The sequence below is a fragment of the Tamandua tetradactyla genome, chromosome 12 (genome assembly GCF_023851605.1).
Source record: "Tamandua tetradactyla isolate mTamTet1 chromosome 12, mTamTet1.pri, whole genome shotgun sequence".
Classification (NCBI taxonomy): Eukaryota; Metazoa; Chordata; class Mammalia; order Pilosa; family Myrmecophagidae; genus Tamandua; species Tamandua tetradactyla.
In genome coordinates this window covers 70,180,917-70,202,646 of record NC_135338.1, presented here as the reverse complement: position 1 = coordinate 70,202,646, position 21,730 = coordinate 70,180,917, and the positions used below count along the sequence as shown (strand labels likewise).

Here is a 21,730-nt window from a genome sequence, read left to right as displayed (position 1 = left end):
GCACTTACCTCCCACGCCCCCTACCGCCCTCTCGGACCGGCCCCGCCCGGCCGGGCCCCGCCCCCGCACGTGACACTGCTAAATGGAACTGTATGCGCTTGCGCGAACACGCCCCCATTTCTTCCACCCCAGGCGACCCCGCCCAAGCTTTTCTTCCTCACCTTACGGCAAAGCTGGGGACTCTTCCTTAGCTTCCTTCCCCTGCTCGAGAGGAACGTCGCAAGTTTGAGGAAGAAAAGTCTGGATTTGCGACCGTAGCTGTCGCTTTCCGACCAATACAGAGGTTCCTGAAATCTGGTTGGGGTGGTGAGGCCCGAGGCAGGTAAGAAGTCGCCTCTCTACTCCGGTTTATCTCGTTTTGCCGTGCCAGTGGACCGCTTTGTCGCACATGCAAGACTCCAGCGTATCCGTTCCCCCTTCCCATTCTGTCTCTGGGTTCTCAGCGCCGCCCCCCATAGCCCCCGCCCCTTTCCATATTCATGCCCGCCCCCTCCCCGGGGTCTCCGCCTCCGATCTCGTTTTCCAAATTTTCCTCACCATTCTTCAGACTTTCAGAGTGGTTTCCCTACCGTAGGCTCCGGAACGTCACAGTTGAATGAAATAGTCTTTCTTCTGAAGTGCTCTGTAATTTGGGAACGTTGAAAGAATACGCAGTGGTAGCACAGTCCAAATTATAACAAAAAACACAGAATGCTCTCTAGTCACAGAGGGGGCCCTCGTTGTGTGGGACGGCGTGAGAAAACCTCTCCAGGGTGACCTTTGGGTCACCCTTCAAGTATGAGAGGACTTGTATTAAAAGACAGTAGACCGGGGTTCGATCCCCCATATCTGCCCGTGCAAAAAAAAAGACAGTGAGGTCTAGCTGAGCAAAGAAATGAAAGAGGTGGTGGAAGCAGAGAGAATAACGACATTATTGGCCTGGGAGAGTAAAAAGTTAACGGATTACTGGGCGGTGCGACAGTGGTTCAGTGGCAGGGTTCTCACCTGCCATGAGGGAGACCCGGGTTCGATTCCCAGTGCCTGCTCATACAACAACAACAAAAAAAAGTTAACGAATTACAATATACTTGGTGGGAACCATAATGACATAGATTTCTCTTTAAAGAAACATCCTTGTAAAGGGGCGGGGGGGGGAGGGTGAAGAAGAGGGAAGAAAATGTGGCCGCATTCTTAAAATGGGAAGTTTTTAGGCATGAAAATGCTGTTGTGTGGAGAAGTGAAGGAGGAGGGAAGGATTCAGAGTACTAATGCAACCTTGATTAGTGGTTCACAGCCTTGTATGTGCATTACAGTCACCTGGGAAGACTTTTGTAGCCCCATCCTAAATCAGTTTAACTCTGAAGTCGGCCCCCAGCCCTCCTCATTTTTTTTTTAAATCTCCTGAGGTGGGCTCTGGGGAGTTGAGAACCACTACAGAGAAGTTTGAGAGGTAAGGAAGGGCAGCAAATCGAGTGAATTGGGCCTGTGAAATTTCAGATGGGGGACACTTGATAAAAGAAAGTTGAAGAAGATATGAGAAGCTTGAGCAGAGTGTTGAAAGTTTTGAGTAACTGCTCTGGAAAAGGGAAGAAGGACCCTGTCTTGATTTCCCCTTCAGCTAGTTCTATCCTTCAGTCTTACTCAGATCCACCTCAGTTACTATCATCTTTCCCCTTTCCCTCCATGCATTGGAGCTCAAGAGCAATCCCCATTCCCGTCCTCAAAAAGATCAAAGCTGAACCAATATATAAGATTCAAAAGACCAATATCCGTTTCCCTAGCGATTGCTACATGCAGTGCCTAGCCAATTTAGAATGTTTTCTAATCATTTCATCAATCATTTTTAAATGCCACTATAACTTAGGAATGAAAGTAAAAGATGTTTGAGATACAGTCCTATTAGATTACGAAGTATTGGGAAAAACAGATCTGTAATGAAAAGGAGTTCACTTGATAGGCAGAGAAGAGGCAAAAACCTAGGACAGTAGGTGGCTACTGTCCATTAACTAGGGTTAATCCAAAAACCTGTCTGTCTACCTCCAGATAAAGAGTTACTGTTGTTTCTTTTGGCTAGAGCATAGTATAGAGAATAGGGGTAGGGGCAGAGATGAAAGTGGTAAAGTAGGGTATGAACAGATTGTAAGGAGCCTTAAAGTCCATACTAAAGAGTTTAGATTTGATAAGTAGTTAATAGGCATAAATGACAGAGCGTCTTAATTTTTTTTTTATGCCATGGACCTCTTTGGCATTCTGACCTATGGACTCTATCTCAGAATAATGTTTTAAATTTATAAAATAAAATACATAGAAATATAAAGAAACACAAATTTATTGAAACACTTTTCAAAATATTAAAGCATGTGTGATATAGTGTTATATGTGTTTTCTTATGCTTTATGTAACATCTAGCAGGTCTAATTATATAATTTCAAAATTTGTAATGTGTGTAAATCGTATTTTGAGATATCTTCCACAACTTGCAAATGACATGAAAATATCTTGAGATGTCTAATGATGGCAAAGATACAGTACTGTGAATATTGTTGTGGTTTATTGCCAACACTTAAAATTAAAGAAAATGCTAACTTTCAGCTAGTGAGTACTGAAAATAAAGTTGTAATTTTTTCCAGTCCAGGTTCATAGAACCCTTGCCTGGGTTTTAAGCAAGAACATGACAGGTCAAATCTGTGTTTCAGAAAGGTATTAGAACAGTGTTCGCTTCCCAGCCACTCTTTTGGGGGGTGTGAGGGGTACTGGCTCTTTTCTCTGGTCTCCTGTATAAACCTCAGGGGCAACAACCAGTATAAATCAGCTACTGCCTATTCACCTGGACCTTCATGGGGGATGAGCTTGTGGGTATATATGTATGTAGGAGTGGTACTAAGAAGTAAACCAAGAAAGAGTAGTTGGGGCAGTTTTTATGGAAATCATTCAATGCCAGACTGTAATTTGTATCTAATTTAATAGGCATTGAAAGGGTGTTAAAATTTTGCGAGTAGCATAATGTATAGTTCTGTTTGAAAAATTAATCTAGTAAGAATATGCAAGTTAGAATGTGAAAGGAGAGGCTACAAGTAAAGACACTAGACCAAAAACTAAACTATTTTTTAAACTAAATTTTATCATCAGGTGATCTGTAAAGAGTTTTCTAGGTTACCTTAGTTCTCCAATGTGACCAGCCAGTCTAATGAAACATAGATGGGAGAAAATTACATACCATTCTACACAAATATGCACACCAGTGTGAGGGTCAGTTAACACTTCATGTGATCAATCAGCTAGCCCATTATTTTATATTATACATGATATTGTTAGAATTTCTGATAAAACAAAGGCCTTACAGCACTAATGGATTCCCAGATGTTGTTAAGGGCTTCCTTGATCAAATTCCATCTACACCTTTGGATCCTATGTTTCTGAAAGTTTAGATCAATACTCCTCTCCCTTTGCCAATCCCTTTAATCTCTTGGCTAAATCAGAATGCATTAACAAACAAATTCCTCAAGGCCCAGGTAAAACATCTACCTAGAAACCGATCAATACCAGAGTATATAAAAACTTACTGCCCAAATCCCAGCAAGTCCCCAAATTGTATGTTTTTTAAAAATGTCATTGAAAAAAAATTGAATTTGGGGGTTAAAGTATTTCTAATCCAAAGTTACTTAACTTTCTGAACCAAATTCTCTTGAAAGACCACCATTATTACCTTTTTCAGCATGACTGGCCTGTATTGACTTTCTGTCCATCTAATGACTGGAGACCAGATAGGTAGTTATGTAATTCACTATGGACTGAAAGTCAAGTTTATGCAGAGCTTGAAGTTCATTTATCTGTCCCTTTTTTTTTTCTTTTTCTGGGGGGGCAGGGATGGAGGAGAGTTATATCTGTAAAACAGAGAGAATGTTTACAACTTATAAGGCTTTTTAAGATTTTTTATTACTTACCAAAAATCTCAAAGTTATTTTCTCTGGCTTCCAATTAAATGTTTATCTCTTCCCATAATCACCTCTTATGAAAGCGCAATATTGTGTCCTGATACAGAAAAAAAAAATTGTCATGATTATAGTTATTATTCCATCTGTAGGTTTAAAACCCTTAATTTCTTTCTTGCCTGATAACCAATGAATAAAAACATCACAGAATGATGTGATAGGTTAAATTCCTTCAAAACAAGAACTTGGGGATTTCTAGTCTCAGTTGGCTCTCATTTCCTCACTACTGTTGTGGCACTAACTTGGCACTTTACAGTAGCAAATAAATAATTGCTGGAAATTTTTAGCCCTACTGAATAATATATCATTCAAACTTAGATAACGCATCAATATTTTTATTAATTAACATTTAAAAACAAATTACTAATACAAAAAGTGCTCTCTATATCATCCGTCCCTGTTTTCCTATCAGCACTTTACAGTAAAACATAATTTCATGTACTCACTAAATATTTAGTGAACCCCTACTATATGCCAGTCACGTATTTGAAAACCAGAGATCAGGAATTCATAACAATTTGGCACTTAACTGTCCATAAACAAACAAATTTGCCACGCTTTGTAATTTACAGGACAAATAAGATTAAAAGATGATAGCTTTTTCAAACCCTTTCAAATACTGTTTGTATATACCTACCATGTACTAAGCACAATGATTTATGAATGAAATCAGGCATGTTAGGACTGTAGCTTGACCATATTTTATCAGCCTTTGTTACTTTAAGTACCAGAATAGAATTCTTTCCATGCCTTTATAAAATACAATATTAGATCTCGCATTAATTTTAATGACCTATTCCCAACCCAAGTCATTTCCAGTTTTGCAGTGGTTAAAGTCATTTCTCAGAAAATTTCAAGCAAAGCTAAATCAGTATAAAAAAATGCTGGTGTTTATACCAAGTTTATAGTAAGGAAAAAATTGTGACAATTAATGGAACCCTAGAGATAGAAATGATAGACTGGGATTAAAATTCTTTTCATCATTAGTGACAGTTTAGCCATTGATAGCCGTGGCTAGTAACAGAGCAGCAAATGTAAGATGGTAAAAATTACCTCGTCCATCTCCCTCCCAAGAGAAATATATAAATCTTGATGATTATTTTTGTGTGTCACTTTATACAAATCTCTTGATGGTTTAGGCTTAACATTAAGAGGAAACATTTAATTGCAGGAAATTGAAACAAACAAAAAAAAAAAAACTTGAACTTCCTTCCTGAAAATGTTTCTGCTTAGGTTGCCTTGAAAAGCACCTTTCATCTTGGATGTGATTCTTTCTGTGAAGTTGCAAATAGAAGCCTACATAGAAGTTGGACATGATCTTCAAATTTTAGTAAATATCAGATTATTTTAAAAATCTTTGTGCTTGAAGGTTTGTAGAAGAGAGATTAGACTGCTCAATTTTTCTCCACAGTGCAGAAGTACAGTAGGATGAAGAGATAGACATATTTTAGGTCAGTGTAAAAGTGGGAGGTAGTACATCTTTTTTTTTCCTAAAATGGAAATAACAGTATTTTGTAATTATATGTTCATTACAAAAAAAAGAGAAAAAATAAAGCAGACAATATCAAAAGATAGAAGGGAAGCAGCAAAAAATTCTGTATCTTTAAACTATAAACATTTAATGAATAATGTTCCCAGATTATTTTATGTGTATTTTCATCATACACAATTTTTATATACTCTTCCTTTTTCACAATGTATCATGAACATTTTTCTATATAAATGAAATTATATCTGCTTTTTTATTTTTAATAGCTGAAAAAGTATTCCATTGTATGGAAACCCTGTTATTTAAATCTATCACTCCTCTTTTTGACACTCAGGTTGTTTCCAGTTTTTCTTCCATTGCTGTGGTGAACATCCTTGTTAAACTTTTGAACACATCCTTAATGTTTCCCTTAAGATAAATTTCTAAAAGTGGAATTCCTAGGTGTGTATATTTCTTAGAACTTAAATATAATAGCTAATTACCCACCAAAAAGCTTGTTTATTTGTTTACAATCCTATCAAAAGTGAGAACACCACTTTTCCCCTAGTCTCTCAGCAGTGAGGGGAAGGAAAGTGTCACAGTGTTATCAGTTTACCTCATCTTCACTAATGTGATATATGAAATCTTGTTTTAACTTACATTTCTTTGATGACTAGTAGGGTGTTAACTATCTTTCCATGTGTTTATTGGCCTATTGTATATTGTATTAACATCTGTTTTCTTCTAATATTTTTGTTTCACTTTTTAACAGTGATACAGTGAAATTTAAGTTAAATTTAATATAACTTTTAACTTTTTATCTCCATCTGAAATTAATTTGATATGAGGTAAGGATGTTACTTTTTTCTTTTTTCTTTTTTTGTCAAATGATTAACAAGTTCTCAGAATGCCATCTACTACATAATCCAGCATGTCCCAAACTTCAGAACAAAAAAAAGTTTCATGGTCAAATAAGTTTCAGAAGAAAATAGAAAAAAAGAAAAGTTAAATATATTTATTTATTGCAGAACTTCTTCCAGCCTCTAATATGCTTGTGTGCATATTAGATTGAGAGAATGATCAAGTGAGAGGGAGGAGTTGTGACTGAGAAGTTAGGATTTAACAAATGTTTATGACTGCTGACTCATTGTATAGTATTTCCTTTTAGTTTCTAGTGTATTAGAATAGTCAAGAGGAAATACCTGAAATTGTTGAACTATAATCCAATAGTCTTGATCTTTGAACGTGATTGTATAATTGTATTGTTTTTAATCTTGATATATGATTGTAAAAACTTTGTGACTGACAGCCCTTTATCCAGTGTACAGGTAGATGGGTAATAAGATAAAGACATGCATGAAAAGAAAAGAAAAAAGCCTATGGAATTGTGCTGTCCAGTATAGTAGCTACTTGCCACATGTGGCTATTTACGTTTAAATTAGTTAAAATGAAATAAAAGTGTTCGTTTCCCAGTGCCTGCCCATGGAAAAAACAAAAAAAAATTTAAATAAAATTACTCAGTTTCTCAGTCACTCTAGCCACATTTCAAGTGCTTAGTAGCCCCATGTGGCAGATAACTACTACATTGGACTTTGCAGATAAAGAACATTTCAGATGAACATTTCCATCATCAGAGAAAGTCATATTGGACAACGCTATAGAACACTATAGAACATAGTGTTCAATGGAACACACTGAAAACAGCAGAATGATCCATAACTCCTATTGATATGTAATATCTTCATGATCATATTTCAGATTTCTAATACATGCTTAGATCTGTTTATGTGCTGTCTCACTGATTTGTCTATTACTGCTTCAGTACCATACAGCTTGTTGTGAGCCAAGCTCCTGCATGTTTTCCCCTAGGTGCAGAAATAAAGAATACTTCTTGCATGGAGTAGAAACTTAGACTAGAAAGAATATTATAGGCCCTTACAGTTCTAGAAAAGTTGCCTCCAGAATTTTTATATCATGTTGCAAGCCCCACTTCATTATTCACTTATTCTACAATTATATATCGAGTATCTGCTTAACAATCATTATTCTAGTCCCTCCGTCTAGAATGGTAAACAAGGCAGTCAGGGTCCCTTGTCCCTTTTTCTAATAGCGCTTACATTTTTGTTGGAGGGAGAGAGAGAATTAACCAACAAATAAATAAATAAACAAGAAACCTATTAGATAGTCATGAGTGCTGTTCTAGTTTGCTAGCTGCCAGAATGCAATATACCAGAAATGGAATGGCTTTTAACAAGGGGAATTTAATGAGTTGCTAGTTACAGTTCTAAGGCTGAGAAAATGTCCCAATTAAAACAAGTCTAAAGAAATGTCCAATCAAAGGTATCCAGGGAAAGATACCTTGGTTCAAGAAGGCCGATGAAGTTCAGGGCTTCTCTCTCAAGTGAGAAGGCACATGGTGAGCACAGTCAGGGCTTCTCTCTCAGCTGGAAGGGCACAAGGCGAACACTGCATCATCTGCTAGCTTTCTCTCCTGGCTTCTGGTTTCATGAAGCTCCCTGGGAGGCATTTTCCTTTTTCATCTCCAAAGGTCGCTGGCTGGTGGAACTCTCTGCTTCGTGGTGCTGCAGCATTCTCTGATCTCTCTGAATCTCTCATTCTCCAAAATGTTTCCTCTTTTATAGGACTTCAGAAACTAATCAAGACCCACTCAAATGGGTGGAGACATGTCATCCCCTAATCCAGTTTAACAACCATTCTTAACTAAATCACATCAACCAAGGAGATAATCCAATCACAGTTTCAAACATACAGTATTGAATAGAGATTATTCTACCTTTATGAAATGGGATTTATATTAAAACATGACTTTTCTTAGAGGGCATACTTCCTTTCAAACCAACACACGTGCTATTCAAGGAATTAAAATTAGAGGATGTGGGGCGGGCCGCGGTGGCTCAGCGGGCAAAGTGCTTGCCTGCTATGCCGGAGGACCTCGGTTCGATTCCCGGCCCCAGCCCATGTAACAAAAACGGAGAAACAGAATACAATAAAACAAGAAAATGTTTAAAAATGTTTCCCTTTCTTCCTTCCTTCCTTCCTTCTATCCTTCCTTCCTTCTCTCTGTCTTTCCTTTATAAAAAAAAAAAAAAAAAAAAAAAATTAGAGGATGTGATAGTGCTTGAGTGGCATCTTTATTTTGGATAGTCAGGTAAGACTTCTATAAGTGCTATTTAAACTGAGATTTATCCAACAAAAGGAGCCAGCCATGGAAGGGTCCAAGCAGAGAGAACAGCTAGTATACCAGCCCTTAATAGAGATAAGGCGTTACATCTTTGAAAAATAAAAAGAAAGTTGTTGTGGCTGGAGCTTGGTGGGCAAGGGGGAGAGTAGTAAGATATGAGGTTGAGAGAGCTGGGGCTACATGATCAGTAAGCTAGGGTAGGGGATTTGCATTTTTTTTCTAAGTGTGGTAATAAGCTACTAGAGGGTTTTAAGCAGGAATTAAAATTTTAAGCCTGAATTAAAATTTTAAACAGTTACTCTTGACAGCTGTGGAGAAGAACTAGAGGTCAGTAGTGGAAATAAGTAGACCTGTTAGGCTACATCAAGAAAAGAAATGATGATGGATTTCACCAGGTGATAGTCGTGAAGATAGAAAGCATTAGACAGATTCAGAATATTTTGGCAGTCAAGTCAACAGGACTTGTTACAGATGGATGTGAGATATAAAGAACATAAAAAACTCTAGGACGATGTCTTTATTTCATTATACAGTGGTAGGTTCAATTTCAGGTCTGATTTGTGGTGGCACAAAGAAGACACCAGTAAATATATTTTGACCAAATGCTTGAATCTGCTTTATTAAATGCCTTGCTTCTATAAAAATTTAAGCTACTAAAGCACAGGCCTGTACCTATGTCTTTATTAATAGGAAATCAGGTTCCTAAGAATTAGGGATTTATGTTACAGGTATATCAGCTATGGACAGTAGTTAGACTGTTTGGCTGAAGTTTCCAAGTCTGCAGAATGGAGTGAATGAAGCAGAGATAATTGCCTGCGGTGGGCACAGAAGTACTATGGAAATCCCATATTTTATTTTTTAAATTCATACTGATTTTGCATTTTATTCTACAATATTTTTATATTTAAGTTAATATTAAAATGTTTTTATCAATTACATTTCTCAGTTCTTTTAACCAAAGATATTGAAATTGAGGCTCTAGGAATGTACAGTGTGATTAGCCTATGTTTTGTTTGGTTTTAAATACCTGCTGGCACAGAGCCATGTATCCATTTTGAGAAGGGCAGACCACATCTCTGAGCAGGCACTGGTGCAGTTTGAAACAGTAGCAAAAAAGAGGTGTGGGTTAGATTGAATTGTGTACCCCAGTATGGACACTTTCTTGGTCTTGGCCCAATTCTAATAGTGTGGACCCATTGTAAATAGGAGCTCTTGATGATGTTACTTCAGTTAATGTGTGGCAAACTGAATCAGGTTGAGCTTTAGGTCAGATTACTGGAGTCCTTTATAAACAGAATGAGATTCAGACAGAGAAAGAAAATCATGGGAAGAAGCTGGAAGTCAAGGGAACCAGAAGGAGAAAAATTGCCATGTACATTCACATGTGACAGAAAAGCCAAAGGCCAAGGATCACCAGCAGCCAGCCCCAGAATGCCACAGTCTGCAGGGAGAAAGCATATATTGCCTTGCTGATACTTAGATTTCAGACTTCTGGCCTCAAAAATGTGAGCCAACAAATTCCATTGCTTAAGGCAACCCATTGCACAGTATTTGTTTAAGCAGCTAGGAAAGGAAAACAGGGTGAGATGGGGATCTACCTCTAGAAACTACTAACTTTAATAATCTTCATTTAAAATATGAATAGAACTGCTGCACTTTGCAATATATAATATTGTATATATGTATATATTTTTATACATATATACAATATTATTTTATATTATATATTTTATATTATATATAAAATTTTATATTATATAAATATATATATATATATATATATATATATATATATATATATATATATATATTTTTTTTTTTTTTAACATGGGCAGGCACCGGGAATCAAACCTGGGTCCTCGGGCATGGCAGGCAAGCATTCTTACCTGCTGAGCCACCGTGGCCCACCCTGCAATATATTTTTAAGGCATAACCAGATAACACTATCCCATTATTTCAAAGGAGCCATTACTGAACAATTACGGGGATAAAAAGAGTAAAGATCACAATTCTGGGATAGTATGTTTTCTTTTGGGCTTTTACAGTAAAGTAAACTTATCTGGATCACTGCTTCTTCATTTAACAGCCACAGGCATATTTTCCCACAGATAATGAGAATTGCTGCATACCCTAGGAAATACTTATTAGTTGAGATCCTAACACATATTTTCGATCTCATAGAATAAATGTTTATGCATCTATAAAATGACCATTCTTTGTATAAACTGTAATTCCTGTTTTTAGGCTAATTCATCAAAAATCCAAATGGAAACAGCAGTAACATTGCTAGTTAAATATTAATCTACCTGGAAACTGCCTTTAAGATATTTTAATAAATAGCCTCAATGCTTAGTAGACCTTCTAAAGCTCTTAAAATTAATTCACTCTAGAAATGTGTAATATTACCTGACAGTAGTCTAGAACAGGAACGAGAGTTGGCAAAGGTTTTTGCTAAGAGGTCAGATAGTAAATATTTTAGGCTTCTGTGAACACAGTGTTCATAGATGAACATTCTTACATTTGTACTATTAACCACCTTCATCATCCACAACAAAGTTCACTATGCTTTACAGTCCCATGTTTCATCCTCTAGCTTTCCTCCTAGTAATATATACAATGCTAAACTTCCCCTTACAACTGCAATCACACACACAATTCAGCACTGTTAATTACACTCAAAATACTGTGCTACCATCCCTCTATCCATGTATAAACATTTACAATCAACCTTTTTAAAAATTCTGCACAAATTATGCAGCAGCTCCCCCTTCTCTGTCCTCATTTTATCTTCTGGTAACCTGTATTCTAGATTTTAACTCCATGAGTTTGCTCATCATATTTTGTTCATATTAGTGAGATCATGCCATATTTGTCCTTTCATGTCTGGCTTATTTCACTCATAATGTCCTCAAGGTTCATCCTTGTCATCATATACATCAAGTCTTATTCCTTTTCCCAGCTGAATAATATTCCATCATATATACATACACATACACACACACCATATTTTGTTTATCCATTCATCAGTTGATGGACACTTGGATTGTTTCTATTTTTTGGCAGTTGTGAATAATGCTGCTGTGAACATTGGGTGCAAATGTCTGTTCACATCCCTGCTTTCAGTTTTTCTGTGTATATACTGATTGCCAAATCATATGGCAGTTCTATACTTAGCTTCCTAAGAACTGCCGGACTGTCTTCCACAACTACTGTACCATTTGACATTCCCATCAGCAGTGAATGTGTTCCTATTTCTCTACATACTCTCCAACAACTTGTAGTTTTCTTTGTTTAATAGTGGCCATTCTAGTAGGTATGAAATAGTATCTCGTCATGGTTTTGTTTTGCATTTCCCTAATAGTTAATGATATTGAGCATCTTTTCGTGTTCTTTTTAGCCATTTGTTATTTCCTCTTTGGGAAAATGTCTATTCAAGTCTTTTGCCCATTTTTTAATTGGATGGTTTATCTTTTGATTGTTAAGTTGTGGTATTTCCTTGTATATTCTACATATTAAACCCTTGTCAGATATATGTGGTCTTTAAATATTTTCTCCTGTTGAATAGGCTGCCTTTTCACCATTTTGACAAAGTCCTTTGAAGCATAAAAATATTCAGGTTTTTTGTTGTTGGTGGTGGTTTTTTCTGCAAATCAGTAGGTTCGTATTTTGAATTGTTTTTAATGCAATTTTATTGAGATATATTCACATACATCACATAAAATCATCCAAAGTATTCCATTTTTATCTAGTTTTTTCTTTTGTTGCTTGTGCTTTAGGTTTAGTATTTTGTAAGATTGACAGATAAAACTATGAAAACTGTTCCCAGTATACTCATTTTTCTTGTTACTCCTCCAATCTTCCTTATCATCCCAAATACATAGGTCTTTTACTTTCCAAGGAATTTACTATTAACAGAAAAAAAAAAAAAACCAAAGCCAAAATGGGGATGTTACAGATGGTACAAACCTCTTAAGAGGCCTCATTTCTTTTTCCCTAATCTTTTTTCTGACTCCCTTTTTTAAAATTTTTCATTCACCTAGCAAACATTTATTGCATCATAGATTTGCCAGGCATGGTGCTCACTATATAGAAGGAAAATATTCTTAAGATGGCTCTAAATGGCTCTTGATTCTTTTGCTAGGTTCTCTTCCCCTTCCTTTTCCTCCACCTCTCAGACACCCCAAGTGAAACTTTTCCCAGACTAATTCTTTTTTTTTAGCCCGAGACTATTTCTTAATTCTTCTCTTCTTACCACCCTCTGCTGATCACTTGCCGAGTCTTATTAATTCTCTGTATACAATATCTTTTCCTCCTTGCCTTTCCAATCCTACCACCATTTCCCCTGGTTTAGGTCATTACCTTCTACCCTTTCAATGAAAATTCATCAATCTCTGCTTCCTATCTGTCTTCCTAACAATTGATCCTAAATACTTCAGCTGAATTATTGATCTTCCTAAAGCATTGACTAAAGCATTTTCTACTATAGAAGTTCCGAACTCCTTCACCTGGAATTCATTCTGTCCCCACTTCTGATAATCTTCCTCCAACCCACATGTATACCCCTGTTCCCACTCCATTCCAGCCAGACTGTTCTACTCAGTAGTCCCTGTGTGCTTAAGGGTACTGTCCTTGCCTCTTTTCCTTTTCTTAATGTCCTTCTCCATGCATTCATCCAACTTCTGCTTGCCCTTCAAGAGCCCTGTTTTATACCACTTTCTCCTTTGAACCCTTTCCTGATCTGAGCACACTTTCCCTTTTGCCCTTTTATCCAGAAGTGCTTGTTCCTTCTTCTGATTTCTGATATGTTTTATTTGTTGGTTTCTTTATCTCACTATAAGCTGCCTAATACATCTTTGTATCTCCCATAACAGCTAATATTAGGTGCTCAGTTGGTATTTATTGACTGAAAGAATTGTATTTGCATTATATATTCATATAACTTACCGGGTTTAAACTCAGTGAAGGTAGGAACCATAACTATTTTGTTCTTAATCTTCATTTCTAGCTCCTTACACACATAGGAAACACTAAAACATTTATTAAATGAATTATATTATAGTTATCAGTATAAGGATATAAATTTCCTAATAACACTATAGATATATAAAATTACTATTTTATGTACTATTTTAAAAATCTTAGTTACTTTTTTCTTCATTTTATGTTCCCAAATACCCTATAATAAAGATCAGATACTAATATTCTCATTTTACAGAAGAGGAAACCGAAACTTAAAGAAATTAAGTAGTTTATTTATGATCACACAGCCAATGAGTAACAAAACTGAGTCTAAAATTCAAGATCTTCGGAAATGAGGTTTAGAATTCTTTTTCTTGGCCAAGGCAGGTTTAGTCAAAGGCTAGTTTGGTACCATTTGCTTTAGAGTGTTTTGAATTAAACTATTACAACTATGCTGTATGGGTTAGAATTCAGGCTGTAATGGACCTTTCTCTGCACTGGGTGTTTTTTGAAACAAACAAAACACAAAAACAATTTACCAAAGAGAATCTTGTCCCTGGATCTGGACACTCACTCCAGTGTGGGTGACTGTCTATTGAGGCATTCATCTTTTTGTAAGCTCCTATGCCCAGCTGGGTTTGCTTTTAAGTGTGGGTCTGGTTTCAGCTGGCACAGTAGAGTAGCAAGTCTCTAAGTATTTGAAAGTATTGGAGAGATACTATATTCAGGGAGGCTTGCTTGAAGCACATTCATCAACTCTTAGATCACTGTTAGATCAGCTGCAAATGAGGTACCTAGCCTCCACAGAATTGCTTTTACTGGATTGCCATTTGTTCATTTGCCATCAGATGATATTAAGGATCATTATAAGAAACAATCCTATAAAATTATTGCAAGTATGATAAGGATAAGGATATTGTGGGACATTATTCGTTATGATACAGCATGTTTTTTATGAAAATTTCTTGAGAGAAAACTGACCTTAATAAAAAGAATACTTTTACTTCTCCTGAGCAATTGCTTTGTTTTATTTTTGGAATGCTGTGAATGTTTAACTTAATGCTCTCTGGTTAACAGCCAAAAGCTTAGAGCCAAATTTGTGACCTACCTATAAGAAATGTGCTCTATGCCTCGTTAACTTCATTCCTGGCTCAAGTTTATGTTTCTGCTCTAGTTATTCTCTCTTCTTAAGAAAATCTTAATCCATGCCATTTTGTTTTTTATATGTATAATCTCATAAATAATCTTAAATTGTTTCTGAAATACTCATATTATGAAATACTGTATACCCATAAAACCATCTTGGGTGCTTCTTAGTTCTCTCATTTACCTTAGCTTTTTTCTTAAGGGGATATATTTATTTTTTCAGGGTTTTGATTACATGAAAATAGTTATATCACAAAATTTTATTGTTTTAATAGTGTGACCAAGTAAAATAACTGCTCTGATGGCCAGAATTAATTAAATTGATGTTCATAATTCTAACCCCTTCTCTTATAGCAGTGTTACCTTTTTCCTTTAAAATATGCTTTGTTTTGTACTCTCAGTCTGCATGTGACCGTTTACTGCTGTGTGATTTTTAGAAATAGTGTTTTATAGCCAGGTCAGTGAAGAGCAATTAACTGACTGGTAGGCTCATATGTTATCTCCCACACACGTCAGCCTTCTTGTCTTTGTTAGCACCCTACCTGTATGATCAGGAGCATACTAATCTCTCATACAGCTTTCTAGCTTTTGCTATAAATTAGCATTGCTTTTGTTCAGGCAGTATTCCATACCTCATTTGCTTTGATTGGTTTGGAGCTCTGTCCGGATTTTCTCATTTTCTTACTAACATTATCCTGTTGATAACATTGATATTTCTTAATTTGTTTAATATCTTATACTCTTTTAATATATTCAAGTAAATTTTTGTGGCCTTCTGTACAACTCTGAAGTATGTAAGGCCCTCTTTACAGGTGACAAAAACGAGGCCAAAATCATTTAAATAACTTGCTCAAGGTGGCACCAGGAATCGGTGGCAGAACTAAGGCTAGACCCAGGTCTCCTTATTTCTATGCCACGCTACCTTTCAACACCAAAAATATTTCTAACTTATGTTGCAAACACTGCAGAGTCTTTACCTTACCCACTGAAGTCAAAGAGGGGAAATGGGCAAAGACAAGTTAGGTCATTCATACACATAGCTAAGCAGAATTAGGAATGAATTTCATTTGTGTTACTCTCATGATTTTCTGTTCTTGAAGTTATGGCTTCTTTTAATTACATCTCTAATGACTGTCACTTTCCATTATGGAATAAGGATGCAATATTTTATCTTATCTCTTGAAAATTAATGCTGAAGTGGAAACTATTTCCCTTGATAATTAGTAACTTTTTTCTTCAGGCTGAAAATTCGTCTTTAATAAAAAAAATTATCTCCCATTATTATCATGCATATTCACTAAAGGACCAAACATACGGTTAATGCTATGGGTTTTGGTAAACATTAGCTATAATTTTAATCAAAGTCTCCATTTAAGGAAGAAGCTTAAATTTCACACTTAGTATTTCAGCATGAACATTTTCACAGTTTTTATTATAAGTGATTGTTCACATAGGCTAGAGTTTCTCAGGTATTTATTCAGTCAGGCATTGTTGCTAAGCACTTTACTATTATACTTAATCTTTACCACAACCCTGTAAGAGTAGCTATCTTTTATGATCAGCGTTTTACAGATAGGCATCATATTCAACAGTAAATATTGTCTTCTGCCTCTCCTTTAGCTTCTGGAATTTTGGAGCAGCCCTGATCAGTAAAGGATGGATCCTGTAGTCTTGAGTTACATGGACAGTCTACTGCGGCAATCAGATGTCTCATTATTGGATCCTCCAAGCTGGCTCAATGACCATATTATTGGATTTGCCTTTGAGTACTTTGCCAACAGCCAATTTCATGACTGCTCTGACCAAGTCTGCTTCATCAGCCCTGAAGTCACTCAGTTCATCAAGTGTACTAGCAGCCCAGCAGAGATCGCCATGTTCCTTGAACCCCTGGACCTCCCCCACAAGAGAGTTGTATTCTTAGCTATCAATGATAACTCCAACCAGGCAGCTGGGGGAACCCACTGGAGTTTATTGGTTTATCTCCAAGATAAAAATAGCTTTTCTCATTATGATTCACATAGCAGGAGCAATTCAATCCATGCAAAGCAGGTAGCGGAGAAACTAGAGGCTTTCTTAGGCAGAAAAGAAGACAAACTAGCCTTTGTGGAAGAGAAAGCCCCTGCTCAACAAAACAGCTATGACTGTGGGATGTATGTAATATGTAACACTGAGGCCTTGTGTCAGAACTTCTTTAGGCAACAGCCAGAAACACTACTGCAGCTACTCACACCTACATACATCACAAAAAAGAGGGAAGAATGGAAAAATCTCATTGCCAGACTTGCTAAAAACTAGTTATTGAAGAATATTTGTGACTTTTTAAGTCTCCTCTTTCTGCCAGTCCCCATTTATTGGATGGCTGCAGTCTCAGTGCCTGAGGGAAGTTGTCTGGTGGAAGAAAGATTAGTATCTTACTTTTTCCTGAAAGAATGTCATTTTCTGCACTATCCCAGTGGAAAGTTTCACTGTAACTCTGACTTGAGAGCAGTTTATTCTGTGAAAGTATCTTGAAGTTATGCACCAAAAATGTAAAGCCAGCTTAATGTTCATTATACATGAATTTCAAGAAAGACTTTTCTTTTTCCTATTTGTATAAAATTAGTTTCCTTGGAGTCTCCCCTATCAAATTGGACTGTTCCAAAGTAAAAGCAATGGTCTGTAAAACAAATCAAGAATATGTAAAATCCAGGGAATAATCTTAGTGAAAAGAGAGAATGACAACTAAAATGAAAGAAGAAAACTATAGAACTAAAGCATTATTACATAACCCACGTGTTTAAAGAGATCAAGTGGCTGAAGCAGATAAAGACCTAACTTCATTCAAGACCTAATTATTATGAGAATCAGTTATTTTATTCTGTGATATCTCTTCCTTTCATCATACAAAGCCTTTCCCATCTGTTTGTTTAATCTTTGCAAATATTTGATAAAGATGATGTTAGCCCATCTCCCATCTGATTGTGAAATGCTTTAAGAAACGGGAGTCTTGAGTAACTTCATTAAAATAAATGGCCCGATAAACCTCTTAGTTTGCTCATCCAGTGGGTCAGCTTGCTACTCTGGATTAGTCATAGCTTTTTTTGGCCTTGACTACTTTCCACATACACACAGTCTCCTTCTTCTGTGGTTCTAAAACTCATAGCTGAAAACTACTTAAGGTTACCTGTTATTTCTGATAAGTATTTATACTTTCTGATGGTTACATTTTTTCCTCTCCTCTCTATCCTTAATCTATCAGAACGTTTTCAGTTTTGTCACAATGATTCCAGGACTATTATTGTATCTGAAATTTACAGATTTAGAGTTGGGTTGTTTTTGAGATATAAAGGAGAAAAAATGTTTCTTAATCCTTTCACTTAATTCAAAATGTAGAATATGTAATTTAGAATATGTTGACCCAAGAGTAAAAAGAAATGCTATCGGATTTGTTTTCCGGTGCCTGCCCATGCAGCAAAAAAAAAAAAATGCTGTCCCTCCAAAAGTACTGATGTGTACTTTTGATATTTAAAATAATTAACAGTCAGGTAATACACTGCATACACACGTTAATTATATTCTGAATGTGAATTAGATTGCAATGCATATGAGACTTAAAACCAAAGATCTGTTTAGACCATGGAACTTACTTGAGCTACCTCCCAGCCTAACCCTGCTTCCAACTCTCATGGCCTAAAATAACCTCACCACCCAGTAACTGCCGAAGCAGTAACTCAGTTCCTTTTAGCCAGAAACGGAAAACATGTATGAGTAAATACAAGTTACTCAGCAGGCCACCGTAGCATTGTAGTTAAAAGTAAAGTCAAAGAGAAAACTGCAAAAAAGATACCATGCCAAGTCAGTGTGTTACAGATTAAAAGGAGACCTAATGAAAGGAGAGAGGAAAAAGATTAGGAATTGGCTGTCAGCCATAGAGGTGAAATAGGGAGGGAGGGGACAGCAAGAGGAGTAACACAGATTGATGATAGACCATGAGTACACATAAAGATAAGAAAGCAATACTATTTCAGTAACTGTTGACTTAGGCAGTTAGTCTAGGCTCAGTAACACCGTTATTTACTGATATTGAAAATGAGAGCTTATCCTTCCACCACTTGAAATAGAAAAGGAGAAAATATTTACAGAAATTTACATGCTATGGTGTTCGAAAAAGCACAGATTTTTAAAATCAAATCCCAGCTCTTTGAATTATAAATGTATGCCTCAGACAAGTTTGAGATTCAGTAGCCTCATCTACAGGATGAATTGTGTAGTCTGTTCAAACAACTACTATAAGGATTAAATAAATTAGCTTAGGTAAAATATATAATAATCACAGAAATAAGCCTTATTTCTCATCTCTCCTAACTATCCACTTCCATTTTAAGACAACAGCAAGCTTGAAAACTTAATTTTATGTTGCAGTGCAGCTGAACAGCTGTGTAAAATATGATATGATTAATACTGTTATATACAAAAGAGAAATTAGAGAATGGTTAAGAATACAGACTGTATTAGCAACAACTAACTTTTATTACTTTATAATGTGCAAGATGTTTTTTATTACATCATTTTGTTTAATCCTAATGTTTTTCCTTGGAACCAGGTATTATTTTTCCATTTTATAGAGAAAGAAATTCAGAAAAATTAAATCACGATTGAAAGTTGGCTCCACTTCTCACATTGCTGCCTGCTCCACTCTCCTCCCAGAAAATGGTGGAAAGACTGCCATATTTGAACACTTTAAATGTAATCTCGGGTGGTGCAACAGTAGCTCAGTGGCAGAATTCTTGTCTTGTGATGCCAGAGACCCAGGTTCATTTCCCAGTGCCTGCCCATGAAATAAATAAATAAATGTAATCTCACCTAACTTTCTGAATTTCATAACTCAGCTGGTGATGTAGTATTTCAGAGTGAGAACTTGTCATCTCTATTACCCTCCAGGTAGCAGAATTATGCAGTTATTGTCTATCATGTATACAAGATTTGGATCAGCTCTTTACATCCACCTACTGATCTAATAAGGCATTTAAAAAGCCTTACATTTTACTTCGTATGTTAAATCATTTCTCAGATTTCATGAATATGAAAGATGGGAAGTAGAATAAGATCAGCAGCCTAAGGAATCTTGTTTTTTAAAAAAAAGCTCAAAGGAATTGCATCAAATAACTGGGACTAAGCAAAGTTGAAGCATTCTGGACAAAAGATTCATCCCTAAATTCCAAAATAAATGAAATTTCACTAAGAAAAAGGTCAAATACTAGAGATACTTAAATGAAATCTTTATGTGGGAAAAAAACTGACATGTCAGAGTGCCAAAGTGGTAGCCATCTTTAGTGTCAGCAGTAGGGAAGAGTTATTATCCCTGAGAAAATCAACCTGCCATCTTGCAGTTTATGTTAAAAGGAGACCAAGGTTACTTCCTTGGTCTTTTCCCTTCATTTATCCAAACCAAGCAACCAGTATTCAAAAGAAAACCCTTTCCCTGTGATGCACGCTCAGACAAGGTTTTCTGTACTTAGGCTGCACTTCCCTAGACAACTCACCACCCAGCTTCCCACATTGCTACCTCAGTGTTAAATCCTCAAACCTGCAAAGTCCTCCCCTCATACCTCACTCTCCTACTTTAGAGAGGAAATACAAGACTTCAAACAGAAACTCCTTCAACTTTCCTGACATCAAATTGACAAACCTCCCTGTGTCTGCACCTATCCCTGAGCCTTCCACACTCCTATTACAATGACTGATTACTCCACTTGTGCACAAAAGATCTTTCACAATCTCCTTTCCCCACATTCAGCCCGCACCCCACCAAGCATACATCAGCAACAACCTCTCTCTTTCTACTGGCTCTTTTCCATCAGCATTTAAATGTGTTAATCCTTCCCCAACTTTCAAAATGACTAAAAATATAATCCTCTATCTCTATATAGCTGTTGACCTTTTGTTTTCCTCCCCTTCACAGCTTGTTCTAGAGTGTAACCATACCTCACCTCCCTCCCACTTGTCAACCCACTTTAATCTGGATTCTGCCCCCACCATTGAGTGAAGATAAAGATTAGAAAGCAATACTATTTCAATCAGTGTCAACTTGAGCAGTTAATCCTTTCTGAAACAAATTGCTGTCTTTTTGATTATGCAAAATATCAAATTCTCTGTAAGCTCACTAGTACTTATTAGACCTCTCTCAGCAGACATTAGACCCACCTTTTCAAACCACTCTTCCTTTAACAGATGTGACACCAGGAGGAACACTGTTCTAGTTTTCCTTACTTCTCTGACCACTTTCATATCCTCATTTGCCAGTTTCCTCTCTGCTTACTGTAGATTCTCAGAGTTTGGTACCATAAGCCCTCTTCACCTCACTTTGTACACACTTCCTAGGCTCTCTCATCCACTCCCAAGGCCAATGACAGATTTGAGCTGGACTTCAACCCATATATCCATTTACCTGCCTACTAGACATCTTCACTTGGATATTTCATAGGCAACGCAAACCCAATAGGTCCCAAAGTTGAGCTCATTTCCCCATCAGACATGCTCCATCAGTGTTCCCCATCTCGGGAAATGGCACCACTGCCTCACCCAGCTCTATCCAGAAATCTAGAGCCCTCTCTTACACACCTCACTTCTAATCAGTCTCCTAATCCTGTTGATTCTTTATCTTAGGTATTGTTTAAATCCATATATTTATCTCCATCCACCAGTTCAGTTTGTATCCTGCCAGTACCTTTAATAAAACCCTGCATAATCTGCCTTTCCATGCTTCTGCTACTCCTATAAGCCATACCACTCTTACTCTAATTTGCTGTGCTCCAACCTTGCAGATCTACTTTTAGTTCCTCCCATGCAACACATTCTTTCTTCCCTTAAAGCCTACCCACCTGTTGTTCTCTTCCCCCTCTAAATCTTTCCCACACTCTTCTTTAGGAAACTCCTGTGTAATCTCTTTATCAGGAAAACTTCCCTGATGCACCAGACCAGTTTGCTTTCCTTGTTAAACATTCT

General features: G+C 36.6%; 1 protein-coding gene across 2 annotated transcripts; it reads left to right on the top strand.

Moving 5' to 3' along the window:
• Window positions 1-86: 86 nt before the first annotated feature.
• Window positions 87-21,363, top strand: SENP8 (SUMO peptidase family member, NEDD8 specific). Of its 2 annotated transcripts, XM_077123891.1 has the most exons (3): window positions 87-322; window positions 5,205-5,301; window positions 16,367-21,363. In XM_077123891.1, the coding sequence occupies exon 3, from the start codon at window positions 16,403-16,405 to the stop codon at window positions 17,039-17,041; it is 639 nt and encodes a 212-aa protein (XP_076980006.1). In that variant the 5' UTR covers window positions 87-322; window positions 5,205-5,301; window positions 16,367-16,402; the 3' UTR covers window positions 17,042-21,363. The 2 variants fall into 2 exon arrangements, with proteins under 2 accessions (XP_076980006.1, XP_076980005.1); XM_077123890.1 differs by lacking the exon at window positions 5,205-5,301 and having other exon boundaries at window positions 88-322; window positions 16,367-21,362.
• Window positions 21,364-21,730: the final 367 nt, after the last annotated feature.

Bases quoted from the DNA above. Each gene is read 5' to 3' on its own strand.
- SENP8 (XM_077123891.1), top strand. From the start codon at position 16,403: ATGGATCCTGTAGTCTTGAGTTACATGGACAGTCTACTGCGGCAATCA.